The following is a 21,684-nucleotide window of genomic DNA, read 5'->3' as shown; positions in this document are numbered from 1 at the left end:
CTCCCAAAGTGCTGGGATTACAGGCTTGAGCCACCGCGCCCGGCCTGGGCCAGGAACTTTAGACTGTCTTGGGGAAAAATTGTCTTGGAGCCGGGTGCGGTGGCTCACGCTGTAATCCCAGCACTTTGGGAGGCCGAGGCGGGCGGATCACGAGGTCAGGAGATCAAGACCATCCTGGCTAATATGGTGAAACCCCGTCTCCACTAAAAATGTAAAAAATTAGCGAGGCGTGGTGGCGGGTGCCTGTAGTCCCAGCTACTTGGGAGGCTGAGGCAGGAGAATGGCATGAGCCTGGGAGGCTAAGCAGGCAGTGAGCCGAGATTGCGCCACTGCACTCCAGCCTGGGTGACAGAACAAGACTCCATCTCAAAAAAAAGAAAAATTGTCTTGGATCCTGACTTGTGGTTGGGACCAGGGTTCTGGGTCTTAGCTGTAGAATGGAATGTCTTGGTTCTTACTGAGGCTGGAGGTGAACCCTCACTGAACTGATCGAGGTAGGCCCTGTTCTGTTTGTGGGGACCATGGGATAAGTGCCATCCTCCCTCAAAAGGAGGCCCTGGGGTTTGCAGCTTGCCTGTAACCACCCAGAACAAGCAGTGAAGTGATAATGCTTCAGGCCTGGGCCCTAGCAAAAGGCAGGGGATCCTTGGTGCTCTGTTCAAACTCCCGGCCCCTCTCTACGGCTCCTCCCTCCACCCCCAGAGTGCTGGCCTCCAGACGTTCCTTAACTTTTGCTTTGTCTTTTGCCCAGAAATGAAGAATCTGTCCCAGATGACACTGAGTGTCCAAGGCCCCAGCTGTATCTTAAAGAAATATCGGCTAGTCCTCCATACCTCCAAGGAAGAGTCGAAGAAGGCGAGAGTCTACTGGCCCCAAAGTGAGTGTTCTTGTGCCAGCTCCAGCTTTGCCTGCTCTCGACGTGCCAGGCAAGTTGTGCCCGCACCTCCTCCCAGCAAGGTCCCCGGCAGAAGCCTGCTGGAGACCTAGAGCTGCAGATGAGAGGCTACTGTGGCTGTACTTGTGTTTCTAGGATTCTCTGGCTGCCACCTTCACCATAGGCTAAGTCTGTACACATGGGTGAGTTATTGCACCTCTAAGCCACTTTCTCCACTTGTAAAATGGGGGTAGCTGTGCCTTCCCTGCAGGCTGGAAGAGGAGAGAGACATATTAGCTGAAACAGCTATTGCCTTGCACAGATTAGATCACAGCTCCCAATGACTCTTCTCAGGAGCATCCATCTTCACTCTAAACCAAGATCCACCATGTTAAATTCCCAGAAATCCGAGGCTAAAACCTAGAGTGGCGGCCATGGTAGCACCTGCATCCCAGCCACCACGCCGTCCACCACCCATCTTCAGCCCTCTCGCTGGGAGGCAGGTAGCACACCCTATTCTATAGATGGGGGACTGGTCAGGAGGTAGACATGCCCAACTCCAGCAAGAGCCTTGTGTGTCTTTTGACTTCCCTGAACTGACTCAGTACTTAGCGTACCTCTAAATCTCTCAATGAGAGCTAGCTCTCTGCTTCTGGAGGGACATTGCCAGCATGCTTTTTTGGGTTTTGTTTTGTTTTTCCCCTTTGAGACAGGGTCTAGCTCAGTCACCCAGGCTGGAGTGCAGTAGTGTGATTACAGCTCACTGTAGACTTAGCTTCCTGGACTCAAGCAGTCTTCCCACCTAAGCTTCCCAAGTAGCTGGTATGACAGGTGTGTGCCACCACAACCGGCAATTCATTTTTCTTGTAGAGATGGGGCCTCACTTTGCCCAGACGAGTTTCAAACTCCTGGATGCAAACAATTCTCCTGCCTTGGCCTCCCAAAGTGCTGGAATTACAGGTGCGAGCTACTGCACCCGGCCCAACCTGCTACCTTCTCTTATAAACCATGCTTAGTTTCAGCTGGGCAATGCAGAGAGCCCTGTGGTCTATACTGTGCCCGTTGTCAGAGGGCACCATCTCTGTTGCCAGCATTGGAGAGTGTGTTTCTGCCACTTCCTGGCCTGCACTCTGGGGCCTTGGCTTCATCTCCTACTCCATTTCTTCGGCAGACCATAGGTCACAGCTGGATTTCAAAGTAGCCTGGGATTAGACAGGAAAGGTAGCCCGGCTTGGACATGGCCATCTTACATGTGAGCTATAGTGAGCCTAAGAAACCAGAGGTCTAGGTCTAGTTCAGGCCACAAGGGCTACTCTGGCCCTGGGAAGCCTACCAATGCTGAAGTAGGTGGATTAGGCCAGGCGGGTCTTGGAGTCCGACAGTTCAGGTCGCCTGCTAAGGATGCCATACTTCATCATGTGGATCATAGCGAACTACTGGTTTCTTTATGACAGCTTATTCAGGCTGGGAGTGGTGGCTCATGCCTGCAATCTCAACACTTTGGGAGGCCGAGGCAGACAGATCACCTGAGGTCAGGTGTTCGAGAACAGCCTAGACAACATGAAGAAACCCTGTCTCTACTAAAAATACAAAAATTAGCTGGGCATGGTAGCAGGCATGCCTGCCAGCTACTCGGGAGGCTGAGACAGGAGAATTGCATGAACCCAAAAGGCAGAGGTTGTAGTCAGTCGAGATCATGCCACTGTACTCCAGCCTGTGTGAGACTCAAAAAAATAATTTTTTAAAAAAGCTTATTCAATAATCTAGGGGCTGGGCATAGGGCTCATGCCTATAATCCCAACACTTTGGGAGGCCAAGGCGGGCAGGTCACCTGAGGTCAGGAGTTCGAGACCAGCCCGGCCAACATGACAAAACCCTATCTCTACTAAAAACTACAAAAATTGAGCTGGGCATTGTGATGTATGCCTGTAATCCCAGCTACTCAGGAGGCCAAGGTAGGAGTGAACCCAGGAGGCAGAGGCTACAGTGAGCCAACTATTGCACCACTGCACTCCAGGCTGGGTGACAGAGTACAACTCTGTCTCAAAAAAACAAAAAAGCGTATTCAACAATCTAGGGCAACACAGCATGCTATGTTTTAACAGGCCCTCCAGGTGACTCTGAAACATGCTAAAGCTTGAACCACAAAAAAAAGCAAGAGTCTGAAAAGTTTGCAGAAGAACAGAAAGCTAGAATATAGGGTTCTAGAACCAGGCTGGGTGTGGTGGCTCACACCTGTAATCCCAGCACTTTGGGAGACCAAGGCAGAAGGATTAGTTGGGCACAGGAATTCAAGACCAGCCTTGGCAACACAGTGAGACCCTGTGTCTCTAAGATAAAAGATTATTTTTATAAAGAATCCTGGCCAGGTGTGGTGGCTCATGCCTGTAATCCCAGCACTTTGAGAGGCCAAGACTGGTATATCACTTGAGGTAAGGAGTTTGAGACCAGCCTGACCAACATGGTAAACCATCTGCTAAAAATACCAAAATTAGCTGGGTGTGGTGGCGCTAGCTTATAATCCTAGCTACTCTTGTAATCCTAGCTACTCGGGAGACTGAGTGGGGAGGATCATGTGAACCCAGAGGCAGAGGCTGCAGTGAGCTGACATTGCACCACTGCACTCCAGCCTGGGCGAAGTAAGGCAGTGGCCAACCCTGGCAAATGCTGTTGATAGACTAAGATGCCTAAGTCACAATCCTCAGAATGGCGGTCATTAGTGACTGATAAGAACGGTGAAAACTCAGGTTGAAATGGGTAGGCACAGTAAATCTAGGTCACGGAAAGAATCCTCGGTAAAGGGAGACTTGTGGTGGTAATCATGGGGGGCTGGCACGCAGTCGAGTGTGTCTGAAGCTGGTAGTACACGGGCAGATGTGTAGCTGGAACTGATCCAACAGGGGTAGGGAAATGGATCCTAGGGGAAGATCTGAGAAGTTTGCAGAGGGATAGAAAGCCAGAAGACAAGGTTCTAAACAGGCTGGACGTGGTGGCTCACACCTGTAATCCCAGCACTTTGGGAGGCCGAGGCAGGAGGATCGCCTTTAGGACTGTGGAGTACAGGCGAGCCTGCGGACAGGAAGGAGGCAGTAGTGTTTGAGTAGTGTTGGTGGCTCGCCTAAGGCCTGCCTAAGGTCTGGTCCTAGCCTGAAATGAGGCCTTTGGGTGTGATGGTTTTCTCCAGCTCCTCGGGTGCAAGAATGAGCTTTAAAGACCTGGTGTGACCAGAATGGAGGTTTTCCAGGAAAACAAACTAGAAAAGGGTGTGGGAATGGAGTGGACAGTGTGCATAAGAGAGGATGTAGTGATGGGTTTTTGAGCTCTAAGAAGGGTCAAAGGGAAGTGAGGATGAAGGGTGGGGATCGGTAGGAGGATCTGGGACTGAGACTGGGGACTCACTAGGGTGGGAGCATAGGTGAGTTAGATCGGAAGGCATTGAGTCTGCCTTGGAGGTGGCATCTAGTCTGTGTTATGACCATTGTAATAGATGTGTAAGGTGGTACAGAACCCAGGTTCATTGAAATAAGGTCGAAGAGAGATCAAAATGTCTGAATGTTCTAGTCCATTGTCAGATACCAGTGACACAACAGCAGTGGAGGCAAGTGGTGCTAGAACAATCCACGAAGGATGGAGAGGATGACATCATCCCCAAAAGAAAGGTGATAGCTGGCGTTATCTGATAGTCAGCACTTCATAGGAACTGGGATTCTTGAATAGAGAAATGGCCTGGAAGTGCCAGTGATAGAACCAAGAAGGGTACCTGCCTTCCTGTAGGTCCAGCAGTACGTAGCAGGTAGGAAAAAGCTCAGCTCGAATCATCAGTATTTGCTCTGTGCCCTGAGGATCCAGCTCTGGAAGAATAAACCATGTTACCTGCTCTCAGAGCCTGCTACGAAAGATGAACAGATAGCCAAGGACCCAGCAGAAGCTGGAGGGAGCCCTTTAAGATGCCCCCCGTGTGGGTAGGGAGAGTTTGAGGTAGCTAAGGCCTCCTGGGCAGCTCTGAGGACTGAGGGCAGGAAGGGCCTTCCAGGCAGAGGCAATTGTGTGTGCCTGGGTCGCAGGGCTTCTGGCCTCCCTCATGCTTCTTTTTAATGGGGACAACAAATGCCTGCCTTAAACGGTCCTGAGGATGTGAGGCCACGAGCCTGAAACACCTACCACAGCTACTAGCAAAGAGAGTAAGCCCACAGCGAAATGTTAGCTATGCTTCAGCTTCACAACAAACTAGCTATAAGAAGATTCCCGAGAGGGTCAACCACAGGACAGCCAGCCAGTAGCGGCTTGTGGCAAACAGACTGTGACCCTGTTACCCTTACTGCCTGGTGGTGAATCACCCTTGGGTAGAATGGCCACAGGGAGCCCAGGTCCCCAGAACAGGAGCAGGCCCTAGGTGTGGAGAAGTTCTTGGGCTGGGTGCTGTGAGCCGGCTGATGCTATAGCAGGTCAAGAGGGCCGTGTCTGCACTAGGAAGCTGCAGGGGTTCCTGGGGGAAGATTGCCTTGTCTGGTCTTGCCCCTTGAGGCCTGGCTCAGGGCTGGTGAAGCCTCTAGGTAGATGAGAAGCAGGAAACCAGCACAGGAATTGTCCCGGTGGGCCCAGTTCCCTCACAGCCAGCAGCAGGACTGAGGCTGGGCCTGTAACCAGCATCCCCAGGGCCTCCAAGGAAGGGCTGCAGGAGAACTGCAGAGTCCATCGGGAGGGCTGCTGGGGCCCGGACCCAGGGCAGCGTCTGACCGGCGGCAGCCATGGCCACAGCTGCAGCCATCTGCTGGCACATTGGACGAGCTAGAGATGGAGGCAGCTGGCAGTGCTGTGGAGAAGGTCTGAGGATGCTACAGTTCCTGGATCTCTTGGGGTTCTGGTGGCCAAGGTAAATCTAGCTTAGGATTCCCTGAAATAAGAAATCACCTGGAATCTTAAGCAGAAACAGCCATCATCAGGCCTACAGCTGCCACATCGGGAACAGATAAAGAGGACAGGCCAGGAAAGAGGAGGTTCTAGTGACCCAGGTGGGAGAAGCTTGGGTCAGGGTAATTTCTGGCCTAGAAAATGGACAGACTTGGGCTGGGTGCAGTGGCTTATGCCTGTAATCCCAGCACTTCGGGAGGCTGAGGCAGGTGGATTGCCTGAGCTCAGGAGTTGGAGACCGGCCTGGGCAACGTGGTAAAACCCCATCTCTACTAAAAATACAAAAAACTAGCCGGGCATGGTGGTGCACACCTATAGTCACCTGCTCAGGAGGCTGAGGCACAAGAATCGCTTGAACCCGGGAGATGGAGGTTGAAGTGAGCCGAGATAGCGCTGCTGCACTCTCGCCTGCTCAACAGAGCAGGACTCCATCTCAAAAAAAAAAAAACGACAAACCTTAGGATCTAGTTAGCAAATGACAACTACCACGTGTGGTCAACTTCCTTCTGATCTCTTCTGTGCATGGTTTTGTATTTAATGACCTAAAACTAGGAGAGAGTCTTAACATGTATAATCATAAGAACACGTGGTTTCTGGCCGGGCGCGGTGGCTCAAGCCTGTAATCCCAGCACTTTGGGAGGCCGAGACGGGCGGATCACGAGGTCAGGAGATCGAGACCATCCTGGCTAACACGGTGAAACCCCGTCTCTACTAAAAAAAAAATACAAAAAACTAGCCGGGCGAGGTGGCCAGCGCCTGTAGTCCCAGCTACTCGGGAGGCTGAGGCAGGAGAATGGCATAAACCCAGGAGGCGGAGCTTGCAGTGAGCTGAGATCCGGCCACTTCACTCCAGCCTGGGCGACAGAGCGAGACTGTCTCAAAAAAAAAAAAAAAACGTGGTTTCTTCAGAAACCTTGATGGAGGCATAATCCATCCAATAAATGGTTCTCACTGACCTTTCTAGCATCGGTAAGTGTCTGATCTTTTTCAGATGAGGCTGCCGAGCCCAGCCTGGGAGAGTTTCTCACCTATAGGACTTTATGATATTATCACAGGAGTTGGATTCATGGCTCAAAATACAGAACCACTTACCCTGAGGCTTCAAACCAGGCAGGAGGCATGAAGGCATGCCTTCATCATCTGAGCTCCAACTCCTGGTGTGTGATAGGTCTTCAAGGAACATTGGTAGAGAACTGGCCGTTGCTTGTATCCAAACATCTGGTTGTCTACCAAGCCCTGAATGCTAGAAACAAGGACAGCCAAGCCGGTTCAGCTCCAGCCCTCCTGGAACTCACAGCCTTGCCTCTGATACGAGAAATAAGCTGGTACCTTGACCATCAAATGTGGTGACTGGCACCAGGTTACTTCAGTGGCTGGTCCATCCCTTCTTTCTCTCCTAGAAGACAACTCCAGTACCTTTGAGTTGGTGCTGGGGCCTGGCCAGCACGCCTATACCTTGGCTCTCCTTGGGAACCACTTGAAAGAGACCTTCTACATTGAAGCTATAGCGTTCCCATCCGCCGAATTCTCGGGCCTCATCTCCTACTCTGCGTCCCTGGTGGAGGAGTCTCAAGACCCGGTATGTCCCCACAATAGATGGGTCCTTGGACTAGGATGCTCCGGTGGGGGAAAAGGCATCTCCCACAGTTGGGCAGAGCTCGAGGTTTGCTGGTGGAGAGCTGCAGAAGGCAGGTGGGGCCCAGCTGGGGGCCGGGCTGAAGGGCCAGAACCCTGGGGGTTAGAGGGGAGGGAGTAAATGTGGAAGCAGGTTGCTAACAGCACCTCGTCTTGTTGCAGTCAATTCCAGAGACTCTGCTGTACAAAGACACGGTGGTGTTCCGGGTGGCTCCCTGCGTCTTCATTCCCTGCACTCAGGTGCCTCTGGAGGTTTACCTGTGCAGGTGAGAGACCCTCAGGCTGACTGTGCCAGGTGGTTCTCGTAACTGGCACCCTCTTTCTGTATGAGGGTGGGGTGGGGAAAGAGGATTAGGACCTCTCACCAGGAGAGTTGAAACACTTCTGTCTAAGCTATCTGGACCTGCCCCAAGACAGTCCAATACATGCCTGAATATTCCCAAAGCTGGGCACGGAACAGTGGATGAGACAGTCCCCCAGTTATGTTAGGGTCAAACGGCATGGTTTTAAACGGTACCAAGTGCTCTAAAGCAGGGTGAAGAATGGAGAGGTCAGGATGAGAACCTGTCCCAGGGATGATGAGACTCCAAGGGGAGGTGTGGGGATGGGTGAAAGGAGCCAGAGACCTGTGGGCTCTGAGTGTTAGGATGCGGTATCTGGAGCCATACGTATTCTAAATACAGTGGTGAAAGCTTTGTCACCTGGATACCTGCAGGAAGATGGTACTGCTCACCCACTGCCACTTACAGGCCCTGGTTCCTTTCAGTCTTGTTATACTTTCCCCTGGGGTGGCTGCTGCCTCTATGGAGGCTGGGTACACACATCCTCGGTCTAGGCCTGGGCCCTAGGAGGGAGAAAGAGCCAAGATTTGGGCGCTGCAACCTATTGTTGCTGCTAGTGGTCTGGAAGTCTCCTGAACCACCTCACGTGCCAAAAGCCTGAACACGCACGGGGCCACGTCCAGCTTCAGGAAATCCAGGTAAAGTCTCTAGCCATGTAGCCACATGCCTGAGGAGAAAAGGAGAAAGGATCCTGAAGGTAGAATGGTGGGAAGCCGAGGGTTCTGTCTGCATGATCACTCTGGCCACGTGGAAAGTCAGGTACAAATAAAAGGTGGGAGACCAGTCTAGACACAGCATGGCTCAAGCCAGGGTGGCAAGAGCAGCCATTAGAGTTGGGATTGGTCTGCAGGCAAGACATCCCCGCCCCACTTGTTCCACACCAGCCACCTCTAGATTACTTCCACCGCGTTGCCCTTTATTGCAAATTCCTTATGTGAAGGCTCTGTTTTTTAAAGTAGGTAAAGGATAATGTTGATGGAACCACTCTAGCAGGGATGGGAAACACTAATAGGAAAAGGTAGCCAGTGTGGTGGCTCACACCTATAATCTCAGCACTTTGGAAGGCTGAGGCAAGAGGATCACCTGAGGGTCAGAAGTTCGAGACCAGCCTGGCCAACATGGTGAAACCCAGTCTCCACTAAAAATAGAAAAATTAGCCAGATGTGGTAGATGCCTGTAATCCCAGCCATTCAGTGAGGCTGAGGCAGGAGAATCGCTTGAACCCAGGAGGCAGAGGTTGCAGTGAGCTGAAATAGCCCCACTGCACTGCAGCCTGGGAAACAAGAGCAAAACTCATAAAAATAAAAATAAAAATTGCCAGGTATGGTGGTTCATGCCTGTAATCCCAGCACTTTGGGAAGCTGAGGCAGGCAGATCACCTGAGGTCAAGAGTTCAAGACCAGACTGGCCAATATGGTAAAACCCCATCTCTACTAAAAGTACAAAAACAATTAGCCAGGCATGGTGGTGCACCCCAGTAATCCCAGCTGCTCAGAAGGCTGAGGCAGGAGAATCTCTTGAACCCAGAAGGTGGAGGTTGCAATGAACAGAGATTATACCCCCGTACTCCAGCTTGGGTGACAGCAGAGTAAGATTCCATCTCAAAAAAAAAAAAAAAAGACTTCTACCCCTCTTCTAGGCTCAGTGGGTATAGAAGCCAGACAGCTCTTCCAGGGGAGGGCTGCTGGGGAGTGTGGTCCTCAGGAATACCAGGTTTCAGGATGAGAAGGTAAAATCTCAGAAGGTCTGATGGAATTCTGATGGCAGATACAAAAGACATAAAGCAGAGAGATTTGGTATCTTGAGTATTTGAAGACAGGGGTTTCTCATTCACAGAGGGTATCTACTTGTTCAAGGAAACCCAAGTCTTCCATACAGTGTGGTATTCAGGCATGGTTTGACCCAGGAGAGCTGCATATGACCTGCAAGACTGGGTCTACACTCCCTTCCGCCAATAAGCCTCAGACTGTTCTAGACCTTGCCAGGCTGGTAGCTCCCTGTGGCTTTGCATAGACCCAAGAAATAGGTTCTTTGGAGCAGTAGCATAGATACTATGAATGTGCTATGCCAGCAGTTACATTGCTGTATTCTATTAGTAGCAACATGAGCTTTGGACCTGAAGCTGGGCTAGAGTCCCAGTTTTGGTATTTCCCAATACTAGGGCCTTGCTGATCTCCAACTTTTGAGGACCCATTCATTTCAGATAAGTGTTTTGTTTTGTTTTTATTTTTTATTTTTGAGACGGAGTCTTGCTCTGTTGCCCAGACTGGAGTGCAGTGGTATGATCTTGACTCACTGCAGCCTCCGCCTCCCAGGTTCCAGCAATTCTCCTGCCTCAGCCTCCCAAGTTGCTGTGGGATTACAGGCACGTGCCACCACACCCAGCTAATTTCTGTATTTCTAGTAGAGATGGGGTTTCACCATGTTGGCCAGGCTGGTCTCAAACTCCCAATCTCAGGTGATCTGCCCCCCTCGGCTTCCCAAACTGCTAGGACTACAGGCGTGAGCCACCATACACGGCCAGATGAGTGGTCTTAACATCAGCCTCACTCACTGCTGTTTCCCTTCGAGGAAGGGATGTCCACAGTAGATCTGTGAGCCTGATGCTGTGCACGATGCCTTGAAGATCCCAGGGCTCAAGACCCACCCCATGCCACACATACAAAAATGACAACCTTCTTGGCCATCTCAAGGGTGGGGTACCCAGCTTCATGGCTTCTCAGGACAAAAATACAGCCCCCTTGGGTAGAGAGTCAGCTAATACCTTTGGATAGGCTGAGGCAGGAAAGCCCGGGGGTGTCCCCAAATTCCCTGGGATAGAAGGATACTTGCAGGCTGGGCACAGTGACGCACACCTATAATCTCAGGACTTTGGGACGCCGAGGTGAGTGGATCACCTGAGGTCAGGAGTTTGAGACCAGCCTGGCCAAAGTGGTGAAACCCCATCTCTACTAGAAATATAAAAATTAGCCAGGCATGGTGGCGGGGGCCTATAGTCCCAGCTACTGGGCAGCGGAGAGGAGGCGCTGAGGCAGGAGATTCGCTTGAATCCAGGAGGCAGAGGTTGCAGTGAGTCAGATCATGCCACTGCACTCCAGCCTGGGTGACAGAATGAGACTGTCTCAAAAAAGGAAGGGTATGTGCAGAATCTGACCGAAGGGTATAAACAGAGCAGGCCTTGGTTACCAGGGAAGGGGCTGCCACTGGCACTTCCCAACCTGGCTCTGGGCAAAGCTGAGTGGCATTGGACAAGATGGGCTCTGAGCTTCTGGCTTGTGCTGAGGTCAGGGGATGGCTGCTCTGTTGACCTCACGGGCAGGGATGTAACCTCCTGGTGAGAAGGAGGTGTTCTCCCTCTGCTGGCACAGGGAGGTCATAACTTTACAGTAAGGGAGCTGTGAAAGTCTTCCCAGAACTGGCTTTTCTCCCACGGCAGAGAGCTGCAGCTGCAGGGTTTTGTGGACACAGTGACGGAGCTGAGTGAGAAGAGCAACAGCCAGGTGGCATCTGTCTATGAGGACCCCAACCGCCTGGGCAGGTGGCTCCAGGTAACACCCCACCTGGGAAACCCCCTGTGGGGGAGGGGAGGGGTGAGGAGACTCAGCATTTGCCACCTAAGAGGAACTTCAGACTTCTGGCTAACCTTAAAGACCGAAGCCTTGATAGAGGTGGCCCTGTTCTTAGGACTTCAGTGGAGGCTCAGATGAGGATTTGCCTGAGTCATGTCCACTAAGGAATAGAGTTTAGAGTCTAACCTCCTTCCCACTCCAGAATGGACATGTGTTCAAGACCACAGAACCCTAACCCCCAGGCCCCAGAAGGCTCTAACGCCTTTGGCTAAGGCTGTGAGAGCTGGGCCACTGCCCTGGGGGTCCCGCCTGACTCTGGCACAGCACCAAATCTAAAGCCCCAGTCAGCCTTCAGTTCTAGAGCTCTGTCCTCTGCAGATGAGTGATCATCACGTGCTAGGCGCACTATCCTGAGCACCAGAGATAAATTGGAACATATGCTGTCCCATGTTAGCAAGGATAGAACTTTTAAGTGCTATGAAAGTTAGAGAATGAGATGATACCGTGAGTCATTAGACCAAATGAGGCAGTTCAAGAATAGTCGGGAAAATCTACAAATGAAACTTAAGGAAACAAGGAGCTGGCCATGCAGAGATTGGGGTAGAAGTGGCCAGGAGTCCCTGGCCGGGTGTGGTGGCTCACGCCTGTAATCCCAACACTTTGGGAGGCTGAGGCAGGCAGATCACTTGAGGTAAGGAGTTTAAAAAGAGCATGGAAAACATGGCGAAATACTGTCTCTACTAAAAATACAAAAATCAGCCGAACGTGGTGGCGCGCACCTGTAGTCGCACCCACTTGGATCGCTGAGGCAGGAGAATCCCTTGAACCCAGGAGGTGGAGGTTGCAGTACGCCCAGATCACACCACTGGCACTTTAGCCTGGATGACAGACTGTCTCCAAAAACAAAAAAGTGGGGGTGTGCTTGGAGGTTTTGAAGAGGGCTGGTGCAGCCAATCACAGTGAACAGAGGTGAGAGGCAGGGTTACCACCTGGTTAAAGGTACCTTTTCAGCTAAAGGCAAACAAGAGACACTCAAAAGGCATGAATCAGGAATGAAAGGTTACAGTTTAGGTTTTCAAAAGATCCCTCTGGCTAAGATATAGGAAACAAATCTTAAGAGTGGGCAAGAATAGAAGGAAAACTGGAAGGCGTTACAGTGGGCGTAGGATGGAGACACGGTGGTTTCCTGAGTGGCACCAGTGCAGAGTTCACTCAGAATGTAAGCCAGTAAGTAAGCCAGTAAGGCTTGTTAATGGATTCTTTATAGAAGAAGAAAGGAAGAATCTGGATGCTCAAATCTTTGTTGCCCAAGTTAGAGTGCAGTGGCAAGATCTCAGCTCCACTGCAGCCTCTACCTCCCTCTACCTCCTCCTGAGTAGCCGGAATTACAGGCATGAGCCACCATGCCTGGCTATCTTTTTGGGGGTTTTTTCTGTTTGTTGTTTTTTTCTTTCTTTTTTTTTTTTTTTTTGGTTTTTGTTTTTTTTTTAGTTGATGGGGGTCTCACCATGTTGCCCAGGCTGGTCTTGAATTCCTAGGCTCAAGTGATCCACCCACCTTGGCCTCCCAAAGTGCTGGGATTACAGGCATGAGCCACTGTGCCTGGCCATCAATGTTCAAGTCTTAAACCTGAAGAGTAGTGGGGAGAGGGATCAGAGAGCCTTCAAGAAAGGGCAATATCTGAGCTGGGTGTTGAGGGTTGAGCATGAGTTGGCAGGAAGGAAGGGGGTTCTTACCGTACCTTTTCCCTAAATGGGGCCCAGGGAGATGTGTGACTGGCAAACGATCTGTCTTCCTCTCCATTCCAGGATGAGATGGCCTTCTGCTACACCCAGGCTCCCCACAAGACAACATCCTTGATCCTCGACACGCCTCAGGCCACCGATCTTGATGAGTTCCCCATGAAGTACTCATTGGTGTGGAACTTGGTTTGGCTAATCTGAGCTCAGTCCAATCTCTCAGGCCTGGGGCCTGCCTAGAAATGATGGGGCACCAAGTGAGGGAGAGGACCCAGGTGGCCTCTGGGGGGAGGGGATGTGGAAGTCTACCTGAGAGCCTGGATTTAGGGATAACAATGGGGCCCAAAGCCATCCCCTACTAACACCCCTTCCCCGCTGGGTCTCTCCCCAGAGCCCTGGTATTGGCTACATGATCCAGGACACTGAGGACCATAAAGTGGCCAGCATGGATTCCATTGGGAACCTGATGGTGTCCCCACCTGTCAAGGTCCAAGAGAAAGAGTACCCCCTGGGCAGAGTCCTCATTGGCAGCAGCTTTTACCCCAGGTGAGCCACCGGGCCAGACGCCTTCAGATGAAAAGAAGGGACCATGGTCGTTCCCCTGGCCCCGCCTGCTTCCCGTAGCACCTCGGCCAGTCACGCACTGTAGAACATTTCTTAGAAGGACATTTGAGCTTTTGATTCACGTGGAGACTAAAGATTAGAATAAACTGTTTATTCTTTGATTCCAGGGTTTAAACTGAAACAAGTGGAATTTGGTCCACCAGGATGTCATTTCCAAGAGATATGTGGCTGGATTTCTTGGTGGCCATAAATCTAAAATGATACTTGTGTCCGGGCACACTAGGCTCTGTTCTGAGTGGAGTCAGAGTAAGGGATTCATAACCAATTCATCCGCTATGGACCGGCCTCTTTCACACAACGGTCACAGAGGCCAGCTCCCTGGAGGCAGCATGACACCAAGTGACAGGTGACCAGTCTGGGCCACACTGGCTCAAAAGCTGTTCTTTCCATCTTCCTTCTAGCGCAGAGGGCCGGGCCATGAGTAAGACCCTCCGAGACTTCCTCTATGCCCAGCAGGTCCAAGCGCCAGTGGAGCTCTACTCGGATTGGCTAATGTCGGGCCACGTGGATGAGTTCATGTGCTTCATCCCCACAGATGACAAGAATGAGGGCAAAAAGGTCTGTATTGGGGTCTGCAGAAGGGACATCTGACCATGTCCCCATGCCTTCTGTTGGGAACTCTTGGAAGATTCTGGAGAAAAAGCTGGCTTTTTCTTGGTTTTTGTTTTTGTTTTTTGAGTCTTGCTCTGTCACCCAGGCTGGAGTGCAGTGGCACCATCTCCACTCACTGCAACCTCCACCCCAGGTTAAAGTGATTCTCGTGCCTCAGCCTCCTGAGTAGCTGGGATTACAGGCACATGCCACCACACCTGGCTAACTCTTGTATTTTTAGTAGAAATGGGATTTCACCATGTTGGCCAGGCTGGTCTCGAACTCCTGACCTCAGGTGATCTGCCTGCCTCGGCCTCCAGAGTGCTAGGATTATAGGTATAAGCCATCATGTCCAGCGGAGAAAGCTGGCTTCTGACCCAAGTTCTGTTTCCCAGGGCTTCCAGCTGCTCCTGGCCAGTCCCAGCGCCTGCTATAAACTGTTCCGAGAGAAACAGAAGGAAGGCTATGGCGATGCTCTTCTGTTTGACGAGCTTAGAGCAGATCAGCTCTTGTCTAATGGTAAGGGAACTCCCTTTCCACAGAACAGAACTGGGGTGGTCCTCCTTTTTCCAGGGGCCCTTTCTACATAGCCATTCTGTCACACTTGGCAGAAAGGATGCCAGGGAAGCACAAAAGCTGTTGGAATTGTATTAGAATGTCGTGTTTCTGGGCTACTCTAGTGGTACTACGACAACACAAGTAGACCAGATGTTCCGGGATGGCCTAGAGGCTTTTAGGATGTATTTGAAGGGGACTCACTTAGGTGGCCCCAAATGGGGGGAAAATGGGTATTAACAATGCTAGTGCCTGGATTTACTCAGGGCACGTTGGATTAAGTACTTAGGGATTGGGACTTTGTGGGTCTCCTGGTTACATTAAGGAAACACACAGGTGGACAAGCAGAGGTGGTGTGGCTGGTGCCATTGTACTTCTGATCTAAAAGCTGTGGGAGTGGGCTGGGCATGGTGGCTCACACCTATAACCACAGCACTTTGGGAGGCCAAGGCGGGCAGATCACCTGAGGCCAGAAGTTCCAGATCAGCCTGGCCAACATGATGAAAGTCTGTCTCTACTAAAAATGTGAAAATTAACAGGGCATGGTGGCGCATGCCTGTAATCTCAGTTATTCGGGAGGCTGAGGCAGGGGAATTGCTTTGACCTGGGAGGTGAAAGTTCCAGTGAGCTGAGATCATGCCATTGCACTTCAGCCTGGGCCACAGAGCAAGACTCCGTCTCAAAAAATAATAAAGGCTGTATGAACCCAGAAAGGGGCTTTGGGGGTATTAGGTTTTTCTAGACCCTCAATACCCAAAGTGTGATCTGAGGGCCCGGTGCACCTGGGAGCTTGTTAGAAATACAGGATTTCCACCCTGCTCCAGACCTCCTGGATACTCCGCCTTTGGGGTGGGGCTCGGGAAATCCTGGTCATAGAAGCACCATGGAAGGTGACATCTACTGAACATGAACCACATGACAAAGACTGTCACCTCAGAGTTGGCAAATGAATTGGGCATTCCTGTTCCAAAGATGAGGCCATTGAGGAATAAAAGTAATGTAACCTGATGAAGGCCACAGACAGAAGGTGCCAGGTTGTATCGGCATAAGGGGAGTAGGGGCCGAAGTCATCCTAACAAGCTCCAGGCTGTATCCTTCAGCCTGGCACAGGCTATTCCTTCATGCTGGGGACAGAGTGGCCAGTGGCAGTAAGTCCTGCCTGGACTTTCTGGCGTAGACCCTGGTCAGTCCCCAGAAGGAAGATATCAGACCTGAGGGTGTGGTCCCTGGAGATAGGCCAGTCCTCTCCTCTCGCCACGGTCACTGGCTCAGGAAAACACCCGGGTGGCTGGGCCTTACCTGAGTGTGCCCAGCTCTGGGCAGTGCTGCCATTCCCTGACCGCTTCTTCCTACAGGAAGGGAAGCCAAAACCATCGACCAACTTCTGGCTGATGAAAGCCTGAAGAAGCAGAATGAATACGTGGAGGTAGGACCAGCGCAAGGGGGGGCCGTCCCCAAGAAAGGGCTGGTGCCGCAGGTCCTGCAGGAAGGTTCCCACCCATCCCTCCTGAGGGGTGAAGGGTTGGCGGGGGGCAGCTGCCTGCCACCCTTTCTTTCCAGGTCTTGATACAGGCCCAGGTCTGGGGCTAGAGCTGGCCATATATATGCCAGTGTAGGGAGACTAGAGAAGTAAGGAGTTAGGTCTCCGGAGCCAAACACAGCACGATGTACCTTTATGCTTGGAAGAGGGCTGGGAGTGGTAACAGAGCTTTCTATGGTGTCAGATGGCTGAGGACCCAGGGTGGCACAGGGGCAGGGAGGAGCGCCATGGCATGTCAGAACAGTGGACAGATACTGCTTGAAGATACTGTCGAGGAGTTTCCTTGCCATGACTATGCAGCTGGGTCTTTTCCCCCAAGCTGGGAAAGCCCTGATTTATCCAGGTTCCTAGCTGAGAACCAACGATGGCCCAAGCCTTGTGCAAGACACCTCACTACAAACCCTGCAGATAGCCCTATAAAGTAAAACGCCTCTTACATATGAGGTGAGGCACAGAGTAAAATCACTAGCCCAAGACAATCATGTGGGGGGTTGAGTCTGAACTCCCAAGTTCCTGTGTTGCTCATTATGCTACTCAAGCTGCCTAGGGTCCATTTGCTGGAAAATGACATAGCTCAGCAGCCTCCTTGAAGAGGCCAGCTCCTCACTTCTGAGAAGCTGAGTATCGGACTCAAACGAGAGCCTACTCAATGCTTTCTGGATGAAGTGGCCTATCACAGCGGTCCTGAGAATGGTGTTCAGGGTCACCAACCTTCAGAGATCTTAGAAGTGAATCATTGGCTGTGAGAAGCAGAGTCTTCCCAACTTCTAGAAGGAGAAGCTTAGGCCCAGAGAAGGGTAATTTCTCGGCTGAGGTTGCATGGTCAGCAAAACTGCTTTGCTCACTGGGTCCTTACCATTCCCAGGAATGTTCCTAAGGAATGTTCTGTGTCATGCACAGTGCATGGGTGCCCTGTTTTGCAAGAACAGCCCTTCTGGCATAGCAGGGTGGGTGCCAGCCAGGCATGGGGCTGAGACAGCCTCTCCCAGCCCCTGGCGACAGCTTAGGGTATGTTGGGTTGTGTCTGAAGCTGATTTCAAGACCTAGGGAGACAGGTGTGCTGGGTGTCTGAAGCCTATTTCAAGACCTAGGGAGATGCTCGGGTATTGGGCTCAGCTGGTCTGGGTTGGGAAGTGCCCGACGCTGTCTAGCTGTGGGATCCTGGACTAAAGATTAGGCCTTTCCTGAGCCCCCACTTCCCCAGGTGAAAAGGCAACTGCCCACTTAGGAAGGCTGGTGTGATGTGTGAGGCTCCTGGCGCACAGTGAGTGATGGGGATGGCAGTGGTGTCAGGCCATGGCCTACCTTCAGTATGGAAGGAAACTGGTTTAATTCCTGATGAGCTCTCCTGGCCCCTCCCACCCCCACAGAAGTGCATTCACTTGAACCGTGACATCCTGAAGACAGAGCTGGGCCTGGTGGAACAGGACATCATCGAGATTCCTCAGCTGTTCTGCTTGGAGAAGCTGACTAACATCCCCTCTGACCAGCAGCCCAAGAGGCCCTTCGCGAGGCCATACTTCCCTGACCTGGTGAGGGACGACTGGGCATCCCTGGGTGGGGGAGGGTCCATCCAGGCAACACTGGCTGCCGCCTCACTGTGCTGGACTGCAGAGATGGGGGAGGGACAGCAGATAACGGTGCCTATGAGGAAATGGGCAGGAGACCCCTTCTCCCCCATCTCGGTTAGGGACACCCCTCCCAGAGAGCAGATGTACTGGGCCTGAAGGCTTGGAGGGTTCCCCAGGCAGTTACTATGGGCCAGGAGCTTTAGGAGCCTCAGTGAGCTGCACCCCTAGTCTAAAAGGATGAACCTGTGAGGCCCACTTCAGATGGGGTGCTATGTAACTCAGTTGAGGTTGCCGTGCATGGCGAGCTACCTCAGGGTAGGTCTTCCTGTCCACTATCCCCAGGGTCCAGAGCAGCCATGTCTGATACATGGAGGTACATCAGCACTTAAAATAACGTTCTAGGCCAGGCGCGGTGGCTCACGCCTGTAATCCCAACACTTTGGGAGGCTGAGGCAGGTGGATCACCTGAGGTCGGGAGTTCCAGATCAGCCTAACCAACATGGAGAAACCCTGTCTCTACTAAAAATACAAAATTAGCTGGGCGTGGTAGCGCACGCCTGTAATCCCAGCTACTTGGGAGGCTGAGACAGGAGAATTGCTTGAACCTGGGAGATGGGAGTTTCAGTGAACCTAAATCATGCCATTGCACTCCAGCCTGGGTAACAAGAACGAAACTCTGTCTCAAAAATAATATTCTGTTCAGCCTGGCTGGTCGTAGTGGCTCACCTGTAGTTCCAGCACACTGGGATGCTAAGGTGGGAAGATCACTTGAACTCAGGAGTTGGAGACCAGCTAGGGCAACATAGTAAGACCCTGCATTAAAAAAAAAAAAAAAAAAAAAGATTAGCTGGGGCCAGGGTGTAGTGACTCATGCCTGTAATCTCAGCACTTTGGGAGGCTGAGGAGGGCAGATCACTTTTGAAGTCTGGAGTTCAAGACCAGCCTGACCGACATGGTTGAAACCCCATCTCTAGGAAAAATACAAAACATTAGCTGGGTGTGGGAGTGCATGCCTATAATCCCAGCTAATCAGAAACTGAGGCAGGAGGATCCCTTGAATCCAGGAGGCAGAGGTTGCAGTGAGCCAAGATTGCACCAGTGGACTCCAGCCTGGGCAACAGAGAAAGACTGTCTCCACTGCCTCCTCCCCCGCCAAAAAAAAAAAAAAAAAAAAAAAAAAAACAGCTGGGTAGGGTGACCCATGCCTGTAGTCTCAGCCACTCAGGAGGCTGAGGCAGGACAATTTCTTGAGCCCAGGAGGTGGAAGTTGCAATGAGCCACTGCGCTCCAACCTGGCCAACAAACCAAGACTTTGTCTGATAAACCAAACCAAAAAAAAAAAAAAATAATTCTGGGGCCGGGTGTGGTGGCTCACACCTGTAATCCCAGCACTTTGGGAGGCCCAGATGGGAGGATCACCTGAGGTCAGGAGTTCGAGACCAGCCTGACTAACATGGAGAAACTCCACCTCTACTAAAAATACAAAATTAGCCAGGTGTGGTGGTGCATGCCTGTAATCCTAGCTACTCAGGAGACTGAGGCAGGAGAATCGCTTGAACCTTCCAGCGGAGGCTGCAGTGAGCTGAGATCATGCCACTGCACTCTAGCCTGGGCAACAAGAGCAAAACTGTTTATTTTTGTTTTTAAAAATTCTGTTCCTACTTATTCTAAACCAGAAGTCATAATCAAGAGTGGGGTTGTGAGTACAAGAGGTCCTGGCTTCACCAAGCCTATGCCAACTGTGGCTCACATCTGAACTTTCTCTTGTAACAACTGACCCATTATATAGGTATTTAAAATGAACGGAGGCATTTGAGTGCCCCAATTCTCTAAACACTTGCTGACCTCTTCCCTGGGTCCTAGGGACACAGGTCCTGCATGCCATGGGTGTCTTCTAACTTGATCAGCTCAGTGTGGTCCGGTAGGGGTGAGTAGTGGCAAGAAGCTGCTTTGAGAAGGAGTTGAGATATGAAGGATGTGCAGCAGTCAACTGACAAAGCAGGGGTGGGGAGAGCGTTCCAGTGGAGGCAGCAGCCATGTGTTACATCCAGACCATAAGAGGCCAGAATAATCAAAACATAGAAACTGGAGAAGTTGACAATCCCAGACCTTGGCCAGGCAGGATTTTGTCTTGCTGTTGAGAAACAGCCATTGGAGGGCTAAGCAGAAGCGAGCTGGGTTCCACTGACCTGGAGGAGGCGGCTGCCTGCCTGCTACGCCTGGTCTGGCCTGACCACAGAGAGGCAGGTGGGGGGCTGGCTTTCAGGCCTCTGATCCCTGTCCAGGCCTCACCTTTTCTTTCTGACAGCTGCGGATGATTGTGATGGGCAAGAACCTGGGGATCCCCAAGCCTTTTGGGCCCCAAATCAAGGGGGCCTGCTGCCTGGAGGAAAAGATTTGCCGCTTGCTGGAGCCCCTGGGTTTCAAGTGCACCTTCATCAATGACTTTGACTGTTACCTGACAGAGGTCGGAGACATCTGTGCCTGTGCCAACGTCCGCCGGGTGCCCTTTGCCTTCAAATGGTGGAAGATGGTACCTTAGACCCGGGCCCTGGAGCTGCCAGCTCTGCCCCCGCATGGATGGCCCACTGTCACCATGCAGCAGCACGATTCCTTGCCCAGTAGAGGCTGGAGAGTCTGGGCAACACAACCCTTTCTTCCCTATCCACCCTCACCCTCAGACCCAGTAGGATGGCAAATGCTGCCAGCTTGAACCCCTGTGGGGAAAAGATGGAAAAGTGTTCAGCCAAATGGCATTTACTAAATAGCCAATAAAGTGCTGGTGGGCATAAATGCATCTTGGCGGTGACCTCCTCGTTTGGGGAGGGGATGTGTGCCAGCTGAGGACAAGGCTGAGCTGAGATGCCTATGGCCGTGCTGGCCGCCTTGTGTGGGGGGAAAGAGACTTGGCTGCATGAGTTGCTGTCCTTTCCCTCATCTCTAAATTATGTCTATGGCAGCAAGTGGTTGGACTTATTCAAATGGACTTAGATTATCCAAATGCTGCCCTGGTTTAAGCAGCTGGGACAAGCTGGAGGAAGGTTGAGGGCCACTATACACGTTTCTAGGTTAGGCACTGACAATTTACTCAAAGTCTGGATTTCCGGCTCCTGCTGCCAAGTCTTTAGAACTGACCACACTGGGCCCGAGGCTGAAGATTCACTGGCCACACCCTTTAGACAAAGATGTGCTCCAAAAGGCCCCAGTCCCCATCCCTCCCCACTGTATCCCCTTGCAAAGGTCGGTGGTCATTTGGCACCATGCTTGCACTACTGCTGTAGGGAAGGAGAGGAAATTCTCCCTGTACTGGTCAAAGGTGAGAAAACAAGCTAAGCGGGCTCTGTGCTTCAGTTTCCTCACCAGCGCAAGTGGGTAAGAGTTCTGATCTCAAGGTTGTTCTGAAGACTGGAGTTATTTACATAAAGCCCTAGAAAGACACACGGCACCTCTCATTGCTGGAGGCTGGGGGAATACATCACTGTAGAAGTACAAAAGCCGGCCGGGCGCAGTGGCTCAAGCCTGTAATCCCAGCACTTTGGGAGGCCGAGACGGGTGGATCACGAGGTCAGGAGATCGAGACCATCCTGGTCTACACGGTGAAACCCCGTCTCTACTAAAAATACAAAAAACTAGCCTGGCAAGGTGGCGGGCGCCTGTAGTCCCAGCTACTTGGGAGGCTGAGGCAGGAGAATGGCGTAAACCCGGGAGGCGGAGCTTGCAGTGAGCTGAGATCC

At 51.8% G+C, this 21,684-nt stretch overlaps 1 protein-coding gene across 1 annotated transcript in view; it reads left to right on the top strand.

The window, feature by feature from the left end:
- Nucleotides 1-20,492, top strand: part of PADI6 (peptidyl arginine deiminase 6) — a 29,063-nt gene extending 8,571 nt beyond the window's left edge. Inside the window, exons 5-15 of the mRNA XM_026455958.1 lie at nt 703-877; nt 7,186-7,364; nt 7,583-7,686; nt 11,198-11,309; nt 13,139-13,246; nt 13,461-13,615; nt 14,095-14,251; nt 14,680-14,803; nt 16,195-16,265; nt 17,750-17,911; nt 20,259-20,492. Of these exons, the coding sequence (XP_026311743.1) occupies nt 703-877; nt 7,186-7,364; nt 7,583-7,686; nt 11,198-11,309; nt 13,139-13,246; nt 13,461-13,615; nt 14,095-14,251; nt 14,680-14,803; nt 16,195-16,265; nt 17,750-17,911; nt 20,259-20,492 (1,581 nt within the window). The remainder of the gene's footprint in view (nt 1-702; nt 878-7,185; nt 7,365-7,582; nt 7,687-11,197; nt 11,310-13,138; nt 13,247-13,460; nt 13,616-14,094; nt 14,252-14,679; nt 14,804-16,194; nt 16,266-17,749; nt 17,912-20,258) is intronic.
- The last annotated feature ends 1,192 nt before the right edge of the window (nt 20,493-21,684 follow it).

This window comes from Piliocolobus tephrosceles, chromosome 1 (genome assembly GCF_002776525.5).
Source record: "Piliocolobus tephrosceles isolate RC106 chromosome 1, ASM277652v3, whole genome shotgun sequence".
Taxonomy (NCBI): Eukaryota; Metazoa; Chordata; class Mammalia; order Primates; family Cercopithecidae; genus Piliocolobus; species Piliocolobus tephrosceles.
This window is presented reverse-complemented; position numbering and strand designations above follow the sequence as displayed.